At 36.3% G+C, this 20799-nt stretch overlaps 1 protein-coding gene across 1 annotated transcript in view; it reads right to left on the reverse strand.

Moving 5' to 3' along the window:
• The window catches only part of Wdr44 (WD repeat domain 44), a 106413-nt gene that overhangs the window by 3122 nt on the left and 82492 nt on the right, over window positions 1-20799 (reverse strand). Inside the window, exons 13-19 of the mRNA XM_005410462.2 lie at window positions 18522-18635; window positions 7627-7749; window positions 4459-4650; window positions 4165-4266; window positions 3694-3809; window positions 2430-2557; window positions 1905-2039 (exon numbers count right to left, since the gene is read on the reverse strand). Coding sequence (XP_005410519.1) covers window positions 1905-2039; window positions 2430-2557; window positions 3694-3809; window positions 4165-4266; window positions 4459-4650; window positions 7627-7749; window positions 18522-18635 — 910 coding nt within the window. The remainder of the gene's footprint in view (window positions 1-1904; window positions 2040-2429; window positions 2558-3693; window positions 3810-4164; window positions 4267-4458; window positions 4651-7626; window positions 7750-18521; window positions 18636-20799) is intronic.

A 20799-nucleotide genomic window follows, 5' to 3' on the forward strand; every position in this document is an offset into this window, starting at 1 on the left:
GTTATCAAAAATTTCCTTCACAGACAGAAGGAATAGCATGTGGAGTGCAGAGTGCAAAAGATACTACAAGGGAAGTTACTTGAGATCAAATTAAAGTATTTGAGAACTCTGTAGCATTCACATATAATTTTAGAAGGATCTTTTGCATACCCTAGTGTTTGTTGTGGCTTTATGGCTCTCTAAAGGCCTGGTTGTAGCCTGCAGAATGGAAAAAACCCGTTTAATAAATTATTCTGCAAATTATTTTTGGTAATGGGGATTGAACCCAGGGCCTCAAGCATGGTAGGCAAGCACTTCACCAGTGAACTAAATCCCCACTCCTTTTTAGTTTGAGACAGTCTTGCTAAGTTGTCCCAGACAGTTTCAACCTGTTGGTTCTCCTGCCTCAGCTTCCCTAGTAGCTGGAATTGCAGGCATACATCACCATGACTGCCTTCTCTAACTAACTTTTATAATACAAACTATTTTCACTAACTAGCACAAATTTGCATGGTCTTACCATACCCTTACTGACTAGCAGGGATCATTTTATGTAATTGGTTGGCACTCACTAATGCTACTTGACAGTTTCTTTTTACTTCCTAATCTGAGTATTTCATATAACTGGAATTACTAGTCATTCTCAAATCATACACCACAAATGGCAAGAAATTATAGGCTTATAAGTAGTTAACTATCTTGAGAAGCTGAAAATGTATGGCAAGTCGGAAAGATCCTTCCCTTCATTTGAATTAATTCATTTAGTTAACAAATGTTTATTAAGCATCTGTTATATGCAGAGAAGCACAACAGTAAATTCACAACAAATAATAAAACGTATAAACTCTGGAAATTAAAGTATAACATAAGGGGCAGATAATAAAATCATTTTGCATTTGTAATGTTGTTATGGTGTAAATATGGAGTATTCCCCCAAAGACTCATGTATTGAAGGCTTAATCTTCAGTGCAGCAACATTCAGAGGTGGGGCCTAGAGAGGTGGTTGGATCATAAGGATGTTAGCTGAATGGGCTGTTAGGAGGTAGGCCCTAGTTAGAGGAAGTAGGTCACTCGGGGAACACCTTTGAAAGGTACATTTTGCCCTCTGTCCCTTCCTCTCTGACTCCCTTTCTCTTTGCTTCTTGGCTACCGGGAGTGAGCAGCTTTCCTCAGCCATGTCCTTCTGGCACGTTTCTACCTAACCACAGGTCTAAAAGCAATGGAGCCAGTTGACTATGGACTGAAACCTCTGAAATACATCGCCAAAATAAACTTTTGCTCCTCTAAATTAACTTTCTCAGGTATTTCATCATGGCCACAGAAATCTCACTAATATTATATATATATATATATATATACACACACACATATATATATCTTGCTTGCTTTTCTCTAAAGAGAATGGCTGCCTATAAAAATTATGAACTTCAAAAATTTCACTAATTCCTAGGTAAATTTAATAACCAGTCCAATTATTTAAATACAGAATGACCAAAAATTACATTTTAATTAATTTTATAAGATAACACAAAATAGGGGCTGGGGATTTAGCTCAGCAGCACAGCACCTGCCTAGCAAGTCAAGGTTGTGAGTTCGATTCCCGGTACTGGAAGTGGGGGGAGGGAAAGATAACACAAAATATAAAAAGAACAATTTTATCAAATTTATTCAATACAAGAATTAACTGGTTGAAATGACACTTGCCCAAGTGATGCTTGGGGTAAACTGTTAGGTAGTTTAAGAAATAAAACTTGTAATAAATATGTCACTGAAATGTTCAGAAATGGATATTTGACAACTATTATGCTGTAAACAAAAGATATTCTTTATACTAATGAAAACCTCCTCATATCCAATACTAGTTCAGTGATGGTATTAAGTGCTGACTAGATTAAACATAGGAAAAATAAAGTATAGGTATGTACCAGTAGATGTTGTATCCAAAACTTCAGCATCTTCATCTTTATCAGTTCCTTCTGACTTTTCGGACTGCACATCCAAAGATATCATCAAACTTGGGTTTGGAGCAAAGATGGCTGATGTAACAACTGCATTATGTGCTGGGGAAAAAATTTACCTCAGGATAACTGACAAATTTGCTATTAAACATCAAGACAAAAATATGCAAAGTATCCTTTAAAATTAACATAAAAGTATGTTATATGTCAAATATCCATACAAACTACAGAAGTAACTAAGAATAATTAAAACCCTGAAAATATTTCCTGAAGAAAAATCACAAAACAAGTTCTAAGATTCCATGACTTTTCAAATTTTAGACCAGGGTAAATTCTTTCTTGGCACATAAAAATCAAACAAGTGAAGTTAAATACAAAGTAAATCCAGTCAGAGCTGTCAAACTTCCTCTAAGATAAGGCCTACTCAAATTTATTCTAGTATATTTCTACCCTATTCAGTTATAAGATCTATAGTAGTAGGGATTTACTTACCTTTAATACCTTCCCAGAAGTCATTTCGGTCTCTCCTGACTGAAGTAAACTTGCTTAGATCATGGTAAGTACTCCAAATATAAACATATTTATCTTCTGAACCACTAACGAGGTAAGTAAAATCGTGGCTAAATTTGAGGAAGAAAGGTTAAAAAAATTTGAATTAAGGTTTCCTTCTATCAGTGCTTTCTAATTAGAAATACTTAAAACACTACTGCAAAACCAGGCTCATTCTAGAGGTTCTGAACGAATAGGTCTCGTGTGCGTGTGTGTGTGTGTGTGTGTGGGGGGGGGGGACAGGCACAAGTATTTTGTGTGTTTTAGGGTTTGAACCCTAAAAATAGGGTTATCAGACATGCTAGGCAAGCAATGTACCACTGAACTACATCCCTAGGCCAAGCATTTGTATTTTCAAAGGTCTGACAAGTGTGATGCTAGTTAAACCACACTGAAACAAACAATGGCTTAGAGGATGACAGAAGCAGTCTATTATTACTGATTTTTTTTGTTGTTGTTTTGTTTTTTCTGGTACCGGGAATCTAACTCATGACCTTGCGCTTGCCAGGCAGGTGCTGTGCCGCTGAGCTAAATCCCCAGCTCCTATTACTGATTGAATTACAGGGTAATTATTAGGTAACTCAAGAAGAAAAGAACTGATGAGGAAAGAGCTGAAAAAAGACTAGAAAGAAAGGGTAGGCAGGCAATCCTATTTCTGCAAAGGCTACAGGTCCTGAATTCAAATAATAATGATAAATAGAGGGCGCTTTGCTTTAGGGTAATTAAATGCTTTCTTAGCTCTTGTACCTAAAAGGATCAAAACAAATGGAGAAGGGATAAGCCTACTCTAAAAGCTTACATGAAAGCACAAAAGCAAAGTTCTGGAGCTGAGAGGGGTCTAATGCTGGTTGTGCAACTAATTCTGACTTTAGGCCAATCACTTAATTTTCTGGGTTTTGGTTTCTTCATCTACAGAATAGAGGCCATTCTAAGTTTTTTTTTTTTTTTTTTGGGTTTTTCTCCGGTACCGGGAACCGAACTCACAACCTTGAGCTTGCCAGGCAGGCGCTTTTGCCGCTGAGCTAAATCCCCAGCCCTGGCCATTCTAAGTTTTACCTACCATTTAGGTAGACAAGGTAAGTACTGCATGACAATGAATACCAGTTATAAAAGTACAAAGAAATGAAAACCCCCATATAAACATAAGGTATAGTTCCATGGAGGGGAAAATGTTCAAATCTCTTAAAGAATTTCACTGTCAGTTTACCTGAAACTTGCTTTGATCTGGCTGCTGCTATTGACATAACCCTTATACTTCATAGACAATGATAAATCTCTCAGATCATATAGTCTGATTCTAGAGTCATTTGAGGTTACCAGTATCTAAAAATAAATCAAAGGAAAAGTTAAAAATATCATCTCTTCACATAAAAAAGGGTGTTACACATATACAAAACAATGTCCGAACAAAAGGCAGTATATACCATAGGAAAATAGATACATTCTTTGTCTAAATACTAAAATTAACTTTCAAGAATCTATAGATTACTACTGGGCATGGTGATGCACAGGTGTAATCCCAGCACTTGGAAGGCTAGGGCAGGAGGATCATTTCAAGTTAGGGGCCAGGCTGGGCTCCGTGGTGAGTTTAAGCCCAGCCTAAACTGCACAGTGAGACCCTATCTCAAAAAACAAATCTGTAAAGTTTGGATGCAGATGCTTTTGAATATTACAGTACCTTATTTTCTCCAGGTAAAGGTTCAATGCCAGTAATTTTTCTTCCAACCTTGTTGCGCCCTCTAGTAGATCTGACATGTATTTGTGTATGGTACTTCAAATGCTAAAATGAAATCATAAATTAAAAACATCTGAATTAGAAGAAACCTCAAAAAATTAACTCTTACATATGATATTATTTCCCTAACTTACAGATAAGGCAGTTACTATCCAAAGGGATATAAAAAACTTGTGCAAAACTACAAGTGTTTCATTAAGTATCCAATCACACAATTATCAAAGGACAACCATTTACCTCTGTATCATAGAAAATACATCTGCCATCATAGGTCCCAATCACCGCATATTTGCCATTCTGACAGAAATTTGCAGCTGTGATCAATTTTGTCTGACCATCTACTTCATTCCATAAAGCCACTTTTTTGTCAGGTATATTCCAAAGACGGAGCTTTCCATCCAATGACCCACTGAGAAAATATCTGTCATCCTAAAAAGATGGTAGAGAAAGCTTTTGTTTTACCACATTAAGAAAAACAGCAAATTAAAACACTAAACCTATTAGAAATAATGTTTAAAAGTATAGATTTCATTTAAAAAGTATACTTCCTTCACTCCTCACCTCCTCTCTCTCCCTCTCTTACTGGGGAATGAACCCAGAGCTGCACAAATTGTAGGCAAATGCTATACCACTGAGCCACACCCCCTGTCCAAAAGTACTATTACTTAAGCGATCATTTTATGCATTAAAACATCAGCAACAATTAGAAATATCAGTGTCTGCTGTAGAGAAATAACATTCTAATCGCTTTATCATATTCTTAAACTGCTTTTCTCAAGGTACAGATGCTAATCGAAAATGTGCCAGGTTATACCTCATGGAAGATTCTGTAATTGAACAAGTATGAGATATTCTGGGTTGTGAACAAGAGTCTCAGCTAAGCTGTATTCCGAATCGCCAAAAGGGGAACAAAATGGGTAGTGTTTTCCAACTTATTTCATCACAGATCTTTTTTTGGGGGAAGGGGGATATGCGCGCGTGAGGAACATCTAACAAGGCTAGCACCTTTAAGAACCATGCTTTGGGAAACACTATCCTATGCTACACTCTCCTCTGAGATATACATAATATTGGGATAAAAGTGTAACACTAGTTATTAGCTTACAGAACCACTTTTAAAAACTCTAATACCATGTCAGCAGAGAATCCCTTCACTATTCAATCAGGGATCCTCAATTTGGGCCACTTCAGCCCCACAGTCGACATATAGCAATGTTTGAAGATAGTTTTGGTTGTCACAGCCTGTGGTGGAGTGGTACCGGCATCTGGCAGGTAGGGGCCGGGAATGATGCTAAGTATCCTGCAATGCTTAGCATGCGACAGGCTTCCTTCCCTCTATAAGAATGTCAACAGTGCCACAGACTAGAAATCCTTCTGTGAAGTAAACCAGTGCTGCCTCTAAGCTGGTCTAGCTTTTGGAAACCTAAGAAGTAAAGACTAAAAAATTGGGGCACCATAAGGAGATTTTCTTCTCCATTCAAGATTACATATTATTCTTACTCACCTCTGAAGCCTGTCAAGGACAATCCACAATTGATGGACATTTTTATTTTGCAGTGCTAGGGATTAAACCGAGGACCTATGTATTGAGCTATGTTCTTGGCCCTTTCAAATTTTGAGACAAGGTCTCATTAAATTGCTAAGTTGCACAGTTTGGGCTCAGAGTTGGTATCCTCTTGCCTCAGCCTCCCAGGGTGCTGGGATTACAGATATGTGTCACTATGCCAGCTATGGTAGTATTCTTATGGCTATGGTTTGGTAAGTGCTACTCAAAGTCTACCAGAATAGCTGAACAAGTAAAAAATACTTCATTTTAATTAAATTCTTTAATTCTTTTAATTAAAAATTTTAGTTAGAAACATCCATGTATGTGTCTCCAATTTGCTATTTCATTTACATCTCTGCTACTTTCCTTTTAGGTATTACAGTGACACCATATTGCCTAAGAAAAAGTTGACACCACTGCTCTTTGCAGCATCTCTCAGAATCCCTCCAGGTCAGTAGAGTTTCGTGAAATATGGCATTTATGTTTCCAAAATAAAATCAGAGAAAAATCACTGACTGATTGAAAAGAGACCTAATCATAAAATGCTACATAGATAAGTACAGCATTACAACCTAGTATTGCTTTTATCCTGAGACTGCTAAAATGGACGTGAAAGGAAGGATTTTGCTCACAGCTGTTAAAGGGGTCAAACTATCTTGGTGCTGCATCTTTAGGAGACATGATAGAGATATTATTCAGAAAGAAGGTTATAACAGCTTGATGTCAAAATTGATAGGGTATTAACATAGATCAGATATTTTTTATTTCTAAAAGTTCTTGACCAAGTCTTCTTAAGGGTGAAGAATTCTTAGTGCCTATGTTATAAGCATGCCTAGAGAGGGCAATTATATTTCAGGAAGAAAGTTGGTCTTCTAATTTGAGGGGAAAGAGTATGAAATGGGAATATGATTGAAATGTTGCATTCAAAAGACATAGTGTTAAATAAATCAAGATGAGAACATGATTGGAAATGTATCAACACAGGCGAGAAAGCCAGGGTAGGGTCAGCTCAAGCCCTCCACTGACTTTAATCTAGCTAATACAGTTGATACCAATATGTGATTTCCTTTGAACTTATAATTGCAAAAAACTAAAATTGATTTATACTTAAGCATTTGGTGGCTCTATCCTATAAGAGCATATGATAGGTCTGAAATTCCATGACAGTAGCTTTTTTTGGTCCTTTGGTTGAAATCATTATATTCTTTCTAGAGGAAAGCTATTAAAGGATTTTCTAGATTGAAAAAAAATCAGTAAGAATGTAAGCCAAATGTGCTGAGGTAGGACATCAACCTAGCCCAGGAGCCCAAGGCCAGCCTGGGCAACATAGTGAGACCTTATCTCAAAAACAAACCAACAGCAACAAACATATTAACAATGTTTTCAGACGTTAAATAGGAATTCATTATATTTTATAATGGATTTTTGTCTTTGCCTCTCTTTAATCTTTTCCACTTTGTCTCTTACTTCTGCAACCTCCCACAATTCCTGTCCATATACTTCTTCTTTTCATTTTACATATGTTGTTTCATCTCTTTCCTCCATTTCCAGTATCTCTCATCTTTAGTAGAACACTTCATACTCTTCATATCTTATTTAAGGTTTAGGAATGATATATCTAGGATGTAACATTGTATTGTATCTTCAATGGTCTATCTAAAATATAACATTCTCACTTCCAATGAAGATAAGCAGAACATTTATTTTCTTTTCCATTTTTAAAGCAAACTGGAACATTTTAAGTGGCTCTCAACTATTTGGTTAATGATTTTTTTCTAGTCGTCCAACTGCTTTCCAGAGAAACGAAGTTCTCTTATCTTTCTTTTAGCATGACAAAAAGTATATAAACAATTACTTACTCTGGGATGGAAAGCTATGGCAGTGACAAAATCTATATGTTGAAAACAGCAAAGGCATTCTCTTCTGGAAATGTGCCATAATCTCACTGTTTTATCCATTGAAGAAGAAAGCAGAAAGTAGTTCTATGGAGAAAATAATATTGATTATTATCATACAAGAAACTACTTATACAATAAAAGTGAACTTTTAGTTTCATGTAACTTCAATAGTGCTATTGTTATGTACAGCACCAGAAACACAGATTATCCAATTCTCTTGGAACATCTCATTTTTCTCAGTTTAATGCCACATTCGATCACCACTAAGACTTTTTCACATTATCTATTTTTAAATTAGCCTTAATCTTACAATTGATGTCCAAAGAAATCTAGCAGGCACCAGCAGGTCACTAAGGTATACTTTAGTCACTATAGCATGCACATACTGAAACTTACTATAAATATAAGGCATTTATTCATTTGATTGCCTTTTCAGTTCAGTTTGTCACACTGGTAACACTGGTAAATCTTAACTCATGAGGATCCTGATTGTCACAGTGTCTACCATAATGTCTAAATGCAGTATGGAAATGAAAAGTTATTTGTACCTGTCAAACTCTAGGCAAGAAAATTAGAGAATAGTAATTGTCAAATCTCTCAGAATAGATCATGGAACTTTCAAAGCTAGAAAAGGTGGTATAATAGAGTTAGACATTGTGATGGTACCATCACCAAGGAGAATCTACTTAGTGGGAGAACTACAGGTTTTGCTGAATGAGGAAACTCTAATGGGACCCTAGTATTCTTTAGTATGCTGTTAGGTGCTAAACAAATCAAAGTAATAATGACACTGAGTACATACAATTTGCAAAACATTGTCCTTAGCATTATACAGCAACTCTGAGGTCAATGTTATTATCCTCCCTCAAAAAGGAGAACAGTGAGGCACACAGAGGTTAACTAGCTTGCCTAAGACTACACAGTTTGTCAGTGGCACAGCTAGGATTTGTGCTCAGGTGCTCTGGTTTCAGGCCCAGGCTCTAGCCACTAGATTGTTTTGCAGAGTACTTAAGTAGAACATATGTCATATGTCATTAGAAGCACCAAGATGCTTGTTATTTGCTGAAAGCAATTAAGAATAAATATTCTTTGGCTGTAAAAACACTAACTGAAAATATTGATTTAGACATGTAATTATACTGAGATATACATGCTACATTGGGCTATTCTAAAAAGTATATGTTTTATGTAATATACCTGTTTTGAAAGATGGTATACTTTACAATTAAATAAATATAATTTGTGGGCTGAAGGTGTAGCTCAGCGGTAAAGCATCTGTCAAAATGTGTGAGGCCCTGGATTTGATACTCAGCACCATACACACATACAAAAAAAAAAAGAACGTGGAAGATTTACAATCATCTTTGAAACATGTAATACCAATTATTTTTACTTTCAAAATCCACTCAGTTCCAGAAAAGTTTTGTATATAGTTTGCATTATACCTTTCTGTTGATTAATAACAACTATGTAAAAATTAATCCAGTGGCTCACTATTCATTACAGCTGGCTTTATTCAGGCCAGCACAGTGGTACATGCCTGTAATCCCAGCAGTGAGCTTGAGGCCAGCCTACACTACATAACAAGAGCCTGTCTTGAATCAAACAAAGAAACGAACAAACAGCTTTATTCAGGGATGGAGGTGTAGCTCAGTGGTAGAGTGTATGCTTAGCATGTATCAGGCCCTGTGCTCAGTCTCAAGGACCAAAAATCATACCCGCTCCCATAAAAAAACCCCCAAAATAAAAAGTGGCTTTATTCAGCTCTAACTTTAAGCTATGAAAAAGAGGTGAAGATATCTTTAAAATATTCAGTGAAGGTGCTTATAACATCTTAAAATTTGTTATATTATGCCAGGAGATGTCTGTTAAATAAATACTTATTGACTAAATAAAATTAAATTTCATTCACTAAGCATACTGATCTTAGGAATCAAGAAATTAGATCTAAATCTAAGTTCTATCTGTAACTAGCATTGTGATCTTAGGTCACAAGCCCAGTATCCTCCATGTAAAACAAAAACAACACAAAACAAAAAGTAAAGACTGTCTATGCATGGGCTACTACTCTTATGATTAACAAGTAAGTTTTTAATACTATGGATTGAACCCATAGCTTTTGTACCGAGCCTGTCCCCAGCCTTTTTTGTGAGACAGGGTCTTGCTAAGTTGTCAGGCTGGACTTAAACTTATTATCCTACCTCAGTCTCCCAGAGTGCTCAGGTTACAGGCACACACCACTCACTACCACACCTGTGTAACAAGTTAATTTTTATTACCTACCATAGAATAAACCTTCAACAAACAGAAAATCCACTATAAATATTGACTGTGGTAAGACACTGAAAGTACACAACAGTAAAGTAAGATCTCAAAACTTTCAAAGTTGAAAGTAGTGTAACTAATGTAAGTATTGTGATGTTCCGACCCTTCAGTGGCTTTTTGAATTTTGTTGTAAAAAAGATCTAGAAATGTTCATAAGTAACAGTTAAGCAAAAACAGAAGTTTATAAGAACGTAAGACAGGTGACACAGAAACTCAGTGAAACAGGTCAACTTTTGTTTTGGTTGTCAAGGAAGGCATTAAGAAGGAGATGGGACTCAAGAAAAACAGTAAATGATGAATATATTTTGGTTAGGTGAAGAAAGAGAAAGGCTAAAGAAGCAGCAATTTTGTTCCTTTCCTCTGGCTGAGTGGACGGTAGGGCGGGTTGGGGATATGAAGATAATCCCTTAGGGATTATTCTCGTATGGAGCAGAGTTCCACTCAAATAAATCACCCTACCAGTAGTTCTCAAACTATTTATGGAGAAGGATTGTTTTTGTTTTTAGCTTCCTGTAAGTCATGGACAAGGACTATTAAAAATATAGAAAACAATTACTAGAAAACATGAAAATAAAAAGCATATAAAATATAAGGCCTATTTTTTAGTATTATAAAAGTAGATGCCCTGGTTTTAAAAGATTAGATTCAATAGGCCTCAAATTACTCTGAAAAACTTCCTTAACAACTTCTAAATAGTTTTCTCTGGGTTTCTATATAATGCTCCCAAGCCAAAGGGTTTCAATCTCAAGTCCTTTACTCCTTAATTACGCGGCTTTAGGAACGCATGTTCCTTAACCTGCACAACCTTTTTTTTAAAAAAATTTTAAAGACAAATAAAATAAAACAAAATTTCAAGACAAGATAATAGGAGGGGGTAATAATAGTTAATATATTGTGTATTGTTATCTTTAAGGTTTTTTTTTTGCTTTGCTCTTTTTTTCTCCATTCCCTCATCCCAGTTTCTCTTTCCTTCAGAAGTTTCTTTCCATTTTACAACATCTACTATACATTTTGGATTTTATTTACTCTTTCATCTTCTCACACTAGGGACAAAATACAATGTTTGCACAAGTGCATCTGGTTTATTTCACTTATGAGTATGGTCTCAAATTGCATCCATTTACCTAGAAAAGTCTCAGTTTATCCTTCTTTATGGCTAAGTAATACTCTATTGTATAAAAAGATCACATCTTTTTTATCCATTCCTCAATGGATGGGCATCTGGGTTGTTTCCAAGATCTAGCTATTAGAAATTGTGCTGCTATAAACATGGGTGCACATATATCGCTGTGATATGTTTTTAATTCTTCTGGGAAGATACACAGGAGAGGCATAGCTGGTTCAAATGGGACTTCAAATCCTAGTTTTTTGAGGAATCTCCACACTGATTTCCACAGTGGCTACACCAGTCTATACTCTTAACAGTGGAGAAGGGTTCCTGTTATTCAACAGCCCCTCCAGCATTTGTTATGGGTTGATTTCTTGATAATAGCCATTCTTTCCAGGTTGAGATGGAATCTCAGCATTGTTTTAATTTGCATCTCTCGAATGACCAGTGATGTTGAACATTTTTTCATATATTTATTTGCTGTTTGTATTTCTTCATCTGAGACATGTATATTCATCTCAGATGCCCATTTTTGGATTGGGTCTTTTTTTTTAATTTTTAAAAATATTTTTGGTCTTTTTGAGACAGGGTCTCACCATGCAGTTCAGGCTGGCCTTGAACTCACTTTGTAGCCCATGCTGGTCTCGAACTCACAGCAATCCTCCTGCCTCAGCCTCCTGAGTGCTGGGAATACAGGCGTGTCCCACCACGCATGGCAGGGTCTTTAAATTTGGTAAGTCTGATTTTTTTTGAGTTCTTTATATGTTCTTGATAATAATCCTCTGTCTGAGGAACAGCTGGCAAATACTTTTTTCCACATAGTGGGCTGTCTCTTCACTATGTTGGTGGTTTATCTTGCTGTGCAAAAAAACCCCACCAAAAAACAGGTTTTCAAAAAGATGAGATCCCAGTTGTTGATTCTTTGTGATAGTGCCTGTGTGATCAGAGACTTTATTTATAAAGTCTCTGCCTACCCCAGTGTCTTTTTAAGAGTTCTACCTATTCTACCTTCCAGCAGGTATAATGTTTCTGTATTAATATTTAGATCTTTGATCCATTTGAATTTAGTTTATGCACAAACATTTCTTTAAAAACATCACTGATAAGGAAACAATAACTTGTATGTTTGGAAGGTAAAATACAGAGCATATGTAAGATACTTAACTTCTGTTTGTATCTTCAGTGTCTAAAATGTTACTTGGTACCTTAGTAGGTAATATTAAGCACTTTCCAAATTCCAATTATTTAAATACAGGATGACCAAAAATTGAATATTTTTCATTAATTTTTATAAGATAACACAGCAGGAAATATAAAAATGACAATTTTAGCGAATTTATTTAATACAAGAATAGACTTGTTGAAATGAAACCATTCCTGAGCAATGCTCAAGATAGTCAGTACCAAATGGACTGCCCAGCAACTAAGGTAAACTGTTAAGTGCTTAAGTGAGCAACTGAGTATTTACTGTGTTCTAAGGAAGTGCTTTTTGTATTTACTAGCTCAGTTAATCTTCTCCTATACTCTATGAGGAAGCTATCTTTATTATGCCTATTTTCTAGATGAGGTGTGGTGAAGTCAAGGAACTTGCTCAAGGTCACACAACTATAAAAGGCAAACTAGGTAGGCTAAGAACTCTGGGAGTCTGGCTCCAGAGTTCATGTTCTCAAGTAGGCAGTAAAGTGATCAGCAGATAAGTTTTGAGTGAGTGAAAAGTAGCTGGTATATAGGACAGTTCTCAGTAATGTTTATTTTACTCTTTCTTCCATGAAGGAAAAAAAGGGAGTGGTCAGTGAGATAGGAAGGAAACTGAGAAAGTACAACCAAGAAGAGTATTTCAAAGATCAACAGCATTAAGAAATAAAATGTTAGAGAAAGGCTAAAGAGAATGAATTCAAAATTCTAGTTAAGGCAGTAGTAATAATGATTAATTTTATGTATGAATTTGTCTAGGCTATAGTACTCAGCTATTAAATCATACACTGACTTGGTTCAACTCCTGCTACTTCCAGCCTACAGGCTTGTCCCACAGTTGCATGAGCTAAGTCCTTAAAATAAACCTTTTAGAGTAGAAAAGTGGTCCCTAGGAAGGGTACAGGGTTAGCGAATAGAGGAAAGTTGTATAACAGGCACCAAAGTACAGCTAGAGGGGAAGAATAAGTTCCAGTGTTCTACCACATAGTAGGGTATCTATAATTCACAATAATTTATTGAATGTTTTATAAAGAACTAGAGAGGAGGAGGTTGAAGGTACCCAACACAAACAGACAGCAATTGTTTAAGGAGACAGAAATGCTAATTACCCTGATTTTATCATCATATATTGTATAAGTGGTTTGAAATATCACAATATACAAGGGTTGATAAAAAAATATGGTGTTTAAAGAAAAAGTTATTGCAGCAAGCCACACTGCTCCTTAAAATACTTTTGTTCACTTGCAACACACTTATCCCATGTTTTTGCCACTTTTTCTGTTTTTACTTTCTGAGACAGGGTCTTGCCATGTAGCTTAGGCTGGCTGTGAACTCACTATGTAGTCCACGCTGGCTACAAACTTGTGCCAATTTCTGCCTCAGCCCTCTGAGTGGTGGGATTACAGGCATATACCACCATGCCTGGCAGTTTCTGCCACCTTCTGAGGAAGTTCTGGAAGTCCTCTTTCCTGAATGTCTTTACAAAATGTGATCAAAATTTCAGTGAATGCTGCTACTGACTGACATCCAACAGAAAGGTGGGCTTGTAAACTCAGTGTGACACTTGTCTTCATCCACCTTATTCACTGGACCTGCTACCATGACATTCGGTCCTTCCCCAAAGTCAAAATGACCACAAAAAGTAAATATTTTGAATTGAGACAGAGAGAATAGCACAACTAAAGATACTACTGAAAGAACTTCCAGTACTGCCTTCAGAAAGTGGCAAGAATAATGGGGTAAGTGTGTTTATTGTATTTTGTATAAATTTATTTTTATTTTAAAGATAAAAGAATGAAAACATTAAACACACAGACATAAACAAAACAACATAAAAACAAAAACAATACAGAATCTCAGACAAGGTGATAGGAAATTAACAGTGGTTGTTGTATTACATATTGTTATCTTCAAATTAGTTAATCAGATAAACAAATATAGGCATGCAAGATTGATGGAATAAATATCAACTGTTCCTTTCAATAAAGCAATAGAAATTAGTAGTACACTTATCTTAGCTATCTTGTGTATACATATATACATATTTTCCCTTCTTCCTTTCTTTTCTCTTTTTCCCTATTCCAGTCATTCTTTCCTTTTGAGCAATTTCTTTCCCTTTCACAGTATCTATCGTACCTCTAAGATTTTATTTATTCTTTCAGGTTCTTATACGTGGGAGACAATCTGATGTCTACACATGTTGAGTCTTATTTGTTTCACTTATGAGTATGGTCTGTAGTTGCATCCATTTACCTATAAAAGCTTCAAGTATATCTTTCTTTATAGCTGAGTAATATTTCATTGTATAAAAATACCACAACTTTTTTATCCATTCCTCAGTTGATGAGCATTTGGGTTGCTTCCATGATTTAGTTATTACAAATTGCACTGCTATAAACATGGATGCACATATATCATTGTGGTATATTTAGTTCTTCTGGAAAAATACCCAAAAGGGAAATAGCTGAGTTGAATGGGACCTCTAATCCTAATTTACTGAGGAATCTCCAGACTGATTTCCACAGTGGTTGCACCAGTCTACACTTCCACCAGCAGTGTAGAAGGGTTCCTTTTTCTCCATAGCCTCACCAGCATTTATTATTGATTTCTTAATGATACCCATTCTTACTGGTATGAGATGGAATCTCATTGTTGTTTTAGTTTACATTTCATGAACGACTAATGATGTTGAACATTTTTTTCATGTATTTATTTGCCATTTGTATTTATCTGTGTGTATTCATCTCAGATACCCATTTTTGGATTGTGTCTTTGCATTTTGGGATCTTGATTGTTTTTAATTCTTTATATGTTCTATATAGAAGTCCTCTGTCTGAGGGACAGTTGGTTAATTTTTTTCCCCAATTTGTGGGATTTCTTTTTACTCTGCTGGTGATCTCTTTAGATATACAAAAACTTTTCAATAAGATGAGAAACCAGTTGGTGATTCTCTCAACTATTTCCTGTGCAGGTTGGTTTTTGTTCATGAACTGTCTGCCTAACCCTATGTTTTCAAGATTTTTACCTGTTTTCTCTTCTAGTAGATTTAGTGTCTCTATTTTAATATTTAGATCTTTAATCCATTTTGACTTTAGTTTGATGCCTGATGAGAGACATGGGTCTAGCTTCTGTCTCTGGCATGTGGCAAGCCAGTATTTCTAGCATTGTTTATTAAATAGGCTATCTTTCTTCCAGTGAACTTATTTGGCTCCTTTGTCAAAGACAAGGTGGCGTAGTGTGTTTGTGGTTGTGACTGCATCTTCTAGTCTGTTCCATTAATCGTCAGGTCTGTTTTTTTGCCAATACCATGCTGATCTTGTAACAGTAGCTTTGTAATATAATTTCAAGTCAGGGATTGTGATTATACCTGCCTTGCCTTTGTTTCCCAGGATTACTTTTGTTATTTTGGGTCTCTTCTGGTTCCAGGTGAATTTTAGGAACATTTTCTCTAGATCTGTGTGGTATACTAATGGTATTTTAATTAGGATTGCATTGAATCTGTACAACAATTTTGGGAGTATGGCAATTTTCACAATGTTGGTTCTTTCTATCCATGAGCAAGAAATATCTTTCCATTTTCTGAAATCCTCTTCTATCTCTTTTTTTCAGAGTACTATAGTTTTCACATTATAGATCTTTTCCTTCTTTTGTTAGAGTGACTCTTAAATATTTCAATTTTTTTGGATGTTATTGTGAAAGGTATGGTTTCCTTAATTTCCTTCTCAGTGACTGTGTTCTGCTGCCATTGTGGTTTATGTCTGAGCCCCGAGAGAGACAGGTACGCTCCATCAACTTCCTAGGGACTCCAGACCCGGCAGCCCTTGGCCCTTATTCCGCTGCCATTGTGGTTCTCATCTGAGCCCCACATGCTCCATAAGCTGCCTGGGGAATCCCAGACCTGGTGCCCACATTCCAGTGCGTGCATTTCACCACCATTGCAGTTCATGTCTGAGCCCCAGGAGAGCCACGTGCACTCAACCAACTGCCTAGGGACCCCAAACTGGGCAGCCTGTCTCCCACTGCCATTATGGGGCAAGTCTGACCTCCAGGAAAACTAGGGATGCTAGAGACCTTGGGTGAGCTGCCCAGGAAGGGTGAGGCTCGGTGCTCCACCTCTGGCATCAAAAATGACAAGACAAAGGAGCAAACTCCACCCTACTGAGAACAAGTTTAGGAGACATCAACATAGGAAAACTTGGAAGTCACACACCTGAAATCTCTGAAATGATTGCAACTGAAGTAAAGAGACAATTCCATCAGGCCATAGAAGAAATCAGATCAGAAATAACCTCTCATGTAAAAAATGAAATGACAACAATAATGAAAGAATTGTTCAGCACATCTAAAGAAGACATATATAAAAAAACAGAAGAGCACAGAAAAATGATGGAAACATTGAATGAACAACATAGGAAAGAACTAGAATGCTTGAAACAGACTCAAAGAGATATGCAGGAATCAAATCTTCCATCAAAAGCTGGCAAAACTGATTGCAAAAGCTGAAGACAGACTTTCAGATCTTCAAGACAGAATTACAGCTAACAATCAGGGCAAGTGTGTTTATTTATTTATTTATTTATTTATTTATTTTTTTTTCCGGTACCGGGAACCGAACTCACGACCTTGCGCTTGCCAGGCAGGCACTTTTGCCGCTGAGCTAAATCCCCAGCCCCAGGGCAAGTGTGTTTAAAGTGAGGGGAATATTTTGAGAAGCATTAATGGCAATTTGGTTCTCCTGTAAAAAATTAAATGAAAAACCACTCGTCATATTTTTGATCATACTTTACACTTCACAAATAAAAATTACAATTATTATGTATCAAACTTTAAAGATATTTTTAAAAATTAAAACTATATATCTATATTAAGGTTGTTTCTCTTGAGAATCCTGACAGGTACTACGGCCAATGGGGATTTAATTTCTTCCAGTTAGTGTCACATTTCAGATAAATACATGGTTTATTGTGAGAAATTAAAATCAGTGAAATGTTTCCAATTATTTGTTTTGTGTTTCTTATTCCAGATGAATATGATTATCAGATTAAAATCACCTCAAATTTCCATCTTCTGACAATCAGGGGCACAAGGCAGGGAAGAAGTATAAGGATAGAACTGTTTCAATAGCAGAATACCATGTTAGGGGCAACTTTGTTTTAGATGGTGAAAGACAGAGAGAAACATTCTAACAAATGATTATGAAAAGCATCCAGGACATCTAAACAGTTATGACAGGCACAACAGTTCATAAGTGGAGTGACTGAAAGATGAAGCCCAGCTTTGACAACGTAAACCAGTGACATTCCAGTGTACATCGTGGATATCTTGGGTTAGATGAGGTTGTCCTGATGCAGTTGAAATACCTGAGCACAACTTACCTGCCTGACATCATTAGCTTAAGTCAGTTCCTTTTTCTCAATTCAAGGCTTTTAAATACTCCTGTTACTTTCCCCTTCAAATTCTTAATATATTTTATTTATTTTTTATTTTAAAGAGAAAAAATAACAATAAAACAGTTTCAAAACAGGTTAGTAGAAGTATCACAAAAATTAATACATTGCATGTTGTTGTCTTTGCAGGATTCAGAGTACAAAATATAGGCATGATATCTTTTCCAAACAATATTAGCACAAATCTTTCTTTTCAATGAACTAAGAGAAACTAGCTGTGTAAGTACACGAAGGGAGTGTAGGGTATCATGCAAGGTTTCCAAAAAAGTATTTCACGCTTCAAACATAGTCTATAAAATTTAAAACATCTCCTTAAATTTTCGTAAAGCTGTTGAGATATTCCATGGCAAAATAGCTCCTATACTTGTTAAATAATTTTGCTGTAATGGAAAAAAATTACAAAATGAATTGTTAAATAAAAATTAATACTTTCATGAATTTAGCAGATAAGCCTCATGGTAGACTTGATCAGACAGATTAGACTTCCTTTACCTTTGTAGTTGAAGTCATATTTTGCCTGAGGATAGATACTTCCTATAATTACTGCTTATAAAAAGCAAAAGGTAAGACATACATGGACAGATCTAAATAGAAGCTATTAATACAAACATTTACTTATTAGGCCAAACAATTCTGTCTTTAAATCTTGTTGATAACTCCCACAAAGGATATATGAACATCCAAACACTTGACAGCATAATAATCATACAAAGAAGACATTATCTTTTGTCCTAAAGTCATAGCTATATAGAATAATATACAATCAAGTAAGAATTTCTTACTTTAGACCATGAAAGATCAAGGAGATCAGCAGTGTGTCCTTTATATTTGCAAAATGGCCGTTGTCGAAAGGGTGCATTTTTGTCATCTGGGTCATCCTCTGTTCCAGCGCATACCTATTTAGACACAGAGATAACTGTAAAACTGACTACAAAACTGGAAAAACAGGTTTCACAGTCTTCCCTTCCAACCTCACCCCACCCCAACTGGTTTCTCAACTGGTATCGTGCCTAACTGAAGTCTTGAGCCTCTAAAAAGAAACTCTCCTTTACACTAACCAACTATTTATTACCTCTTCTTGCCATCTCCTTAACCTATGAGACAAAGGCCATTCTTGAGGAGATACACCCTGCTATCATGATCTTTGCCCTCCCTAACAGAGCCCCCACTTTGTTCTTGTGTGAGCAACTGCTCCTTCAGGATGGGTGCCCCAGATGAATCATGATTAGCCTAAGCTAATTAAGATTAGCTCATTCTCCCTCCCAGTGGGACTGGTTGATGCCCAGGCATATGTGATAAGTTTCATCAATTAGATACAAGGGAAAGTTTATACTGGGTAGGGAGGATAAGGGGTGGTTTCCAGAGAGATTTCCTTGCTGTTAAAAAGGGTCTTAAGGGATATTCCTTATTTGTGCCTCTGAAAGTTCCTGCCTGCATGTGATACCACCTAAGACTGTATGTAGCAGCTACTGTATCTTGGGACCAGGAAGGGAAAAAGCTGAAGGAAACAAAACCACAGAGTACAAAGCAGGAAGATGGTAGGACACTGTCTCTGGTGAAACTATTGAGCTGCTGAATTAACCAAACCTGAACTGCCTTATCTCTAGACTTTCTTCCGCATTGTTAAAGCCATTTTCAGTTGGGTTTCTGTTATTTGAAGTCAAAACCACCTTGACAGAGTTAGGTAGAAAATAATGCCATACATGCGTGCCATGCATTTGGTTATAACTTGCTTTCTCTAGTCATCTGAATGAGTTCTAGCCTGTCTTTGACTTATGTATTAAACTGTGAAGATGAAGAAATTAGGAAAAAACTAGGACTCATAGAGGTTAGAATAACACACTAAAGGTCACCTAGTCACTCCCAATACCAGACACAAAGAAGGAATAAAAGTCCTCTCCAGATTTATCTCTCAGCGGTTTCAGAGGATGTAGCATAAGCAAAAATATGCAGTATTAGCTTAACTTTGCATCTTTAGGGAAGAGTGGCTAAGATGATGAGGAAGTAGAAAAAAAAAGATTATAGAGATACACAAGATCACTTGTACTAAGAAATCAAGATACATACTTTGAAACCACATCATAAAGAGTCTCTAATTCATGGCTTAAAAATTTAGGTAAATCTGTATTTTTAAATTTTAAGTTTATAGTTATAACTTAGATATACATAATGGTCACTTTCATCATAGGAAATTTGTACCTGTACAGGATATACCTTGATTCTTCTTTTTTTTTTTTTTTACCATTCCCCTACTCGCCCTTCAACCCCTTTTCCCTTCCCTTATTTATAAATCTTTGTTTTCACTTCTTTCTTCTGTTCTCACTTTTTCTTTTTCTCTTCTTCCCTTTCCCCTCCCCTCCCTAGTTCCTATTTCCTTTTGAACAACTGCTTCCTACTTCACAATTTCTATTATACATTTTGGTTCTTCTTTATACTTTCAGTTTCTCATACCAGAGAGAGAATGTGGTATTTACACTTGTGTGTCTTATTTATTTCACTTAAGAGTGTGGTCTCAAGATCCAACTATTTAGCTATAAATGTCTCAAGTTTATTCTTCTTCATGGCTGAGTAGTACTCCATTATATATAAAAAAGAAAACTACACCCTTTTTATCCGTTCAGTGCTTGATGGGCATTTGGGCTGTTTCTAAGATTCAGGTATTATAAACCGTGATGCCATAAACAGGGATGTTCATGTATCACTGAGGTATTCTTTTTCTGTGGGGGTACCGGGAATTGTACTCAGGGCCCTGTGCTTGCCACATAGGCTCTGTGCCACTGAGCTATATCTCCTGCACCAATGCTTTTAATTCTTTTGGGAAGACACCAAGAAGGGGAATAGCTGGGTCAAATGGGACTTTGAGGTATCTCCACAATGATTTCCACAGTGGCTGCACCAGTCTACACTCCTACCAAGAGGGAAAAAGGGTACCTTTTCCTGCACAGACCTGCTAGTATTTGTTACTGGTTGATTTGTTGATAATAGCCATTCTTCTTGGAATGAGAGGGAATCTCAGGGTCATTTTAATTTGCATCTCTTGAATGACCAGTGATGTTGAAC

The sequence above is a fragment of the Chinchilla lanigera genome, unplaced genomic scaffold (assembly GCF_000276665.1).
Source record: "Chinchilla lanigera isolate Chin_1 unplaced genomic scaffold, ChiLan1.0 scaffold00133, whole genome shotgun sequence".
Lineage (NCBI taxonomy): Eukaryota > Metazoa > Chordata > Mammalia > Rodentia > Chinchillidae > Chinchilla > Chinchilla lanigera.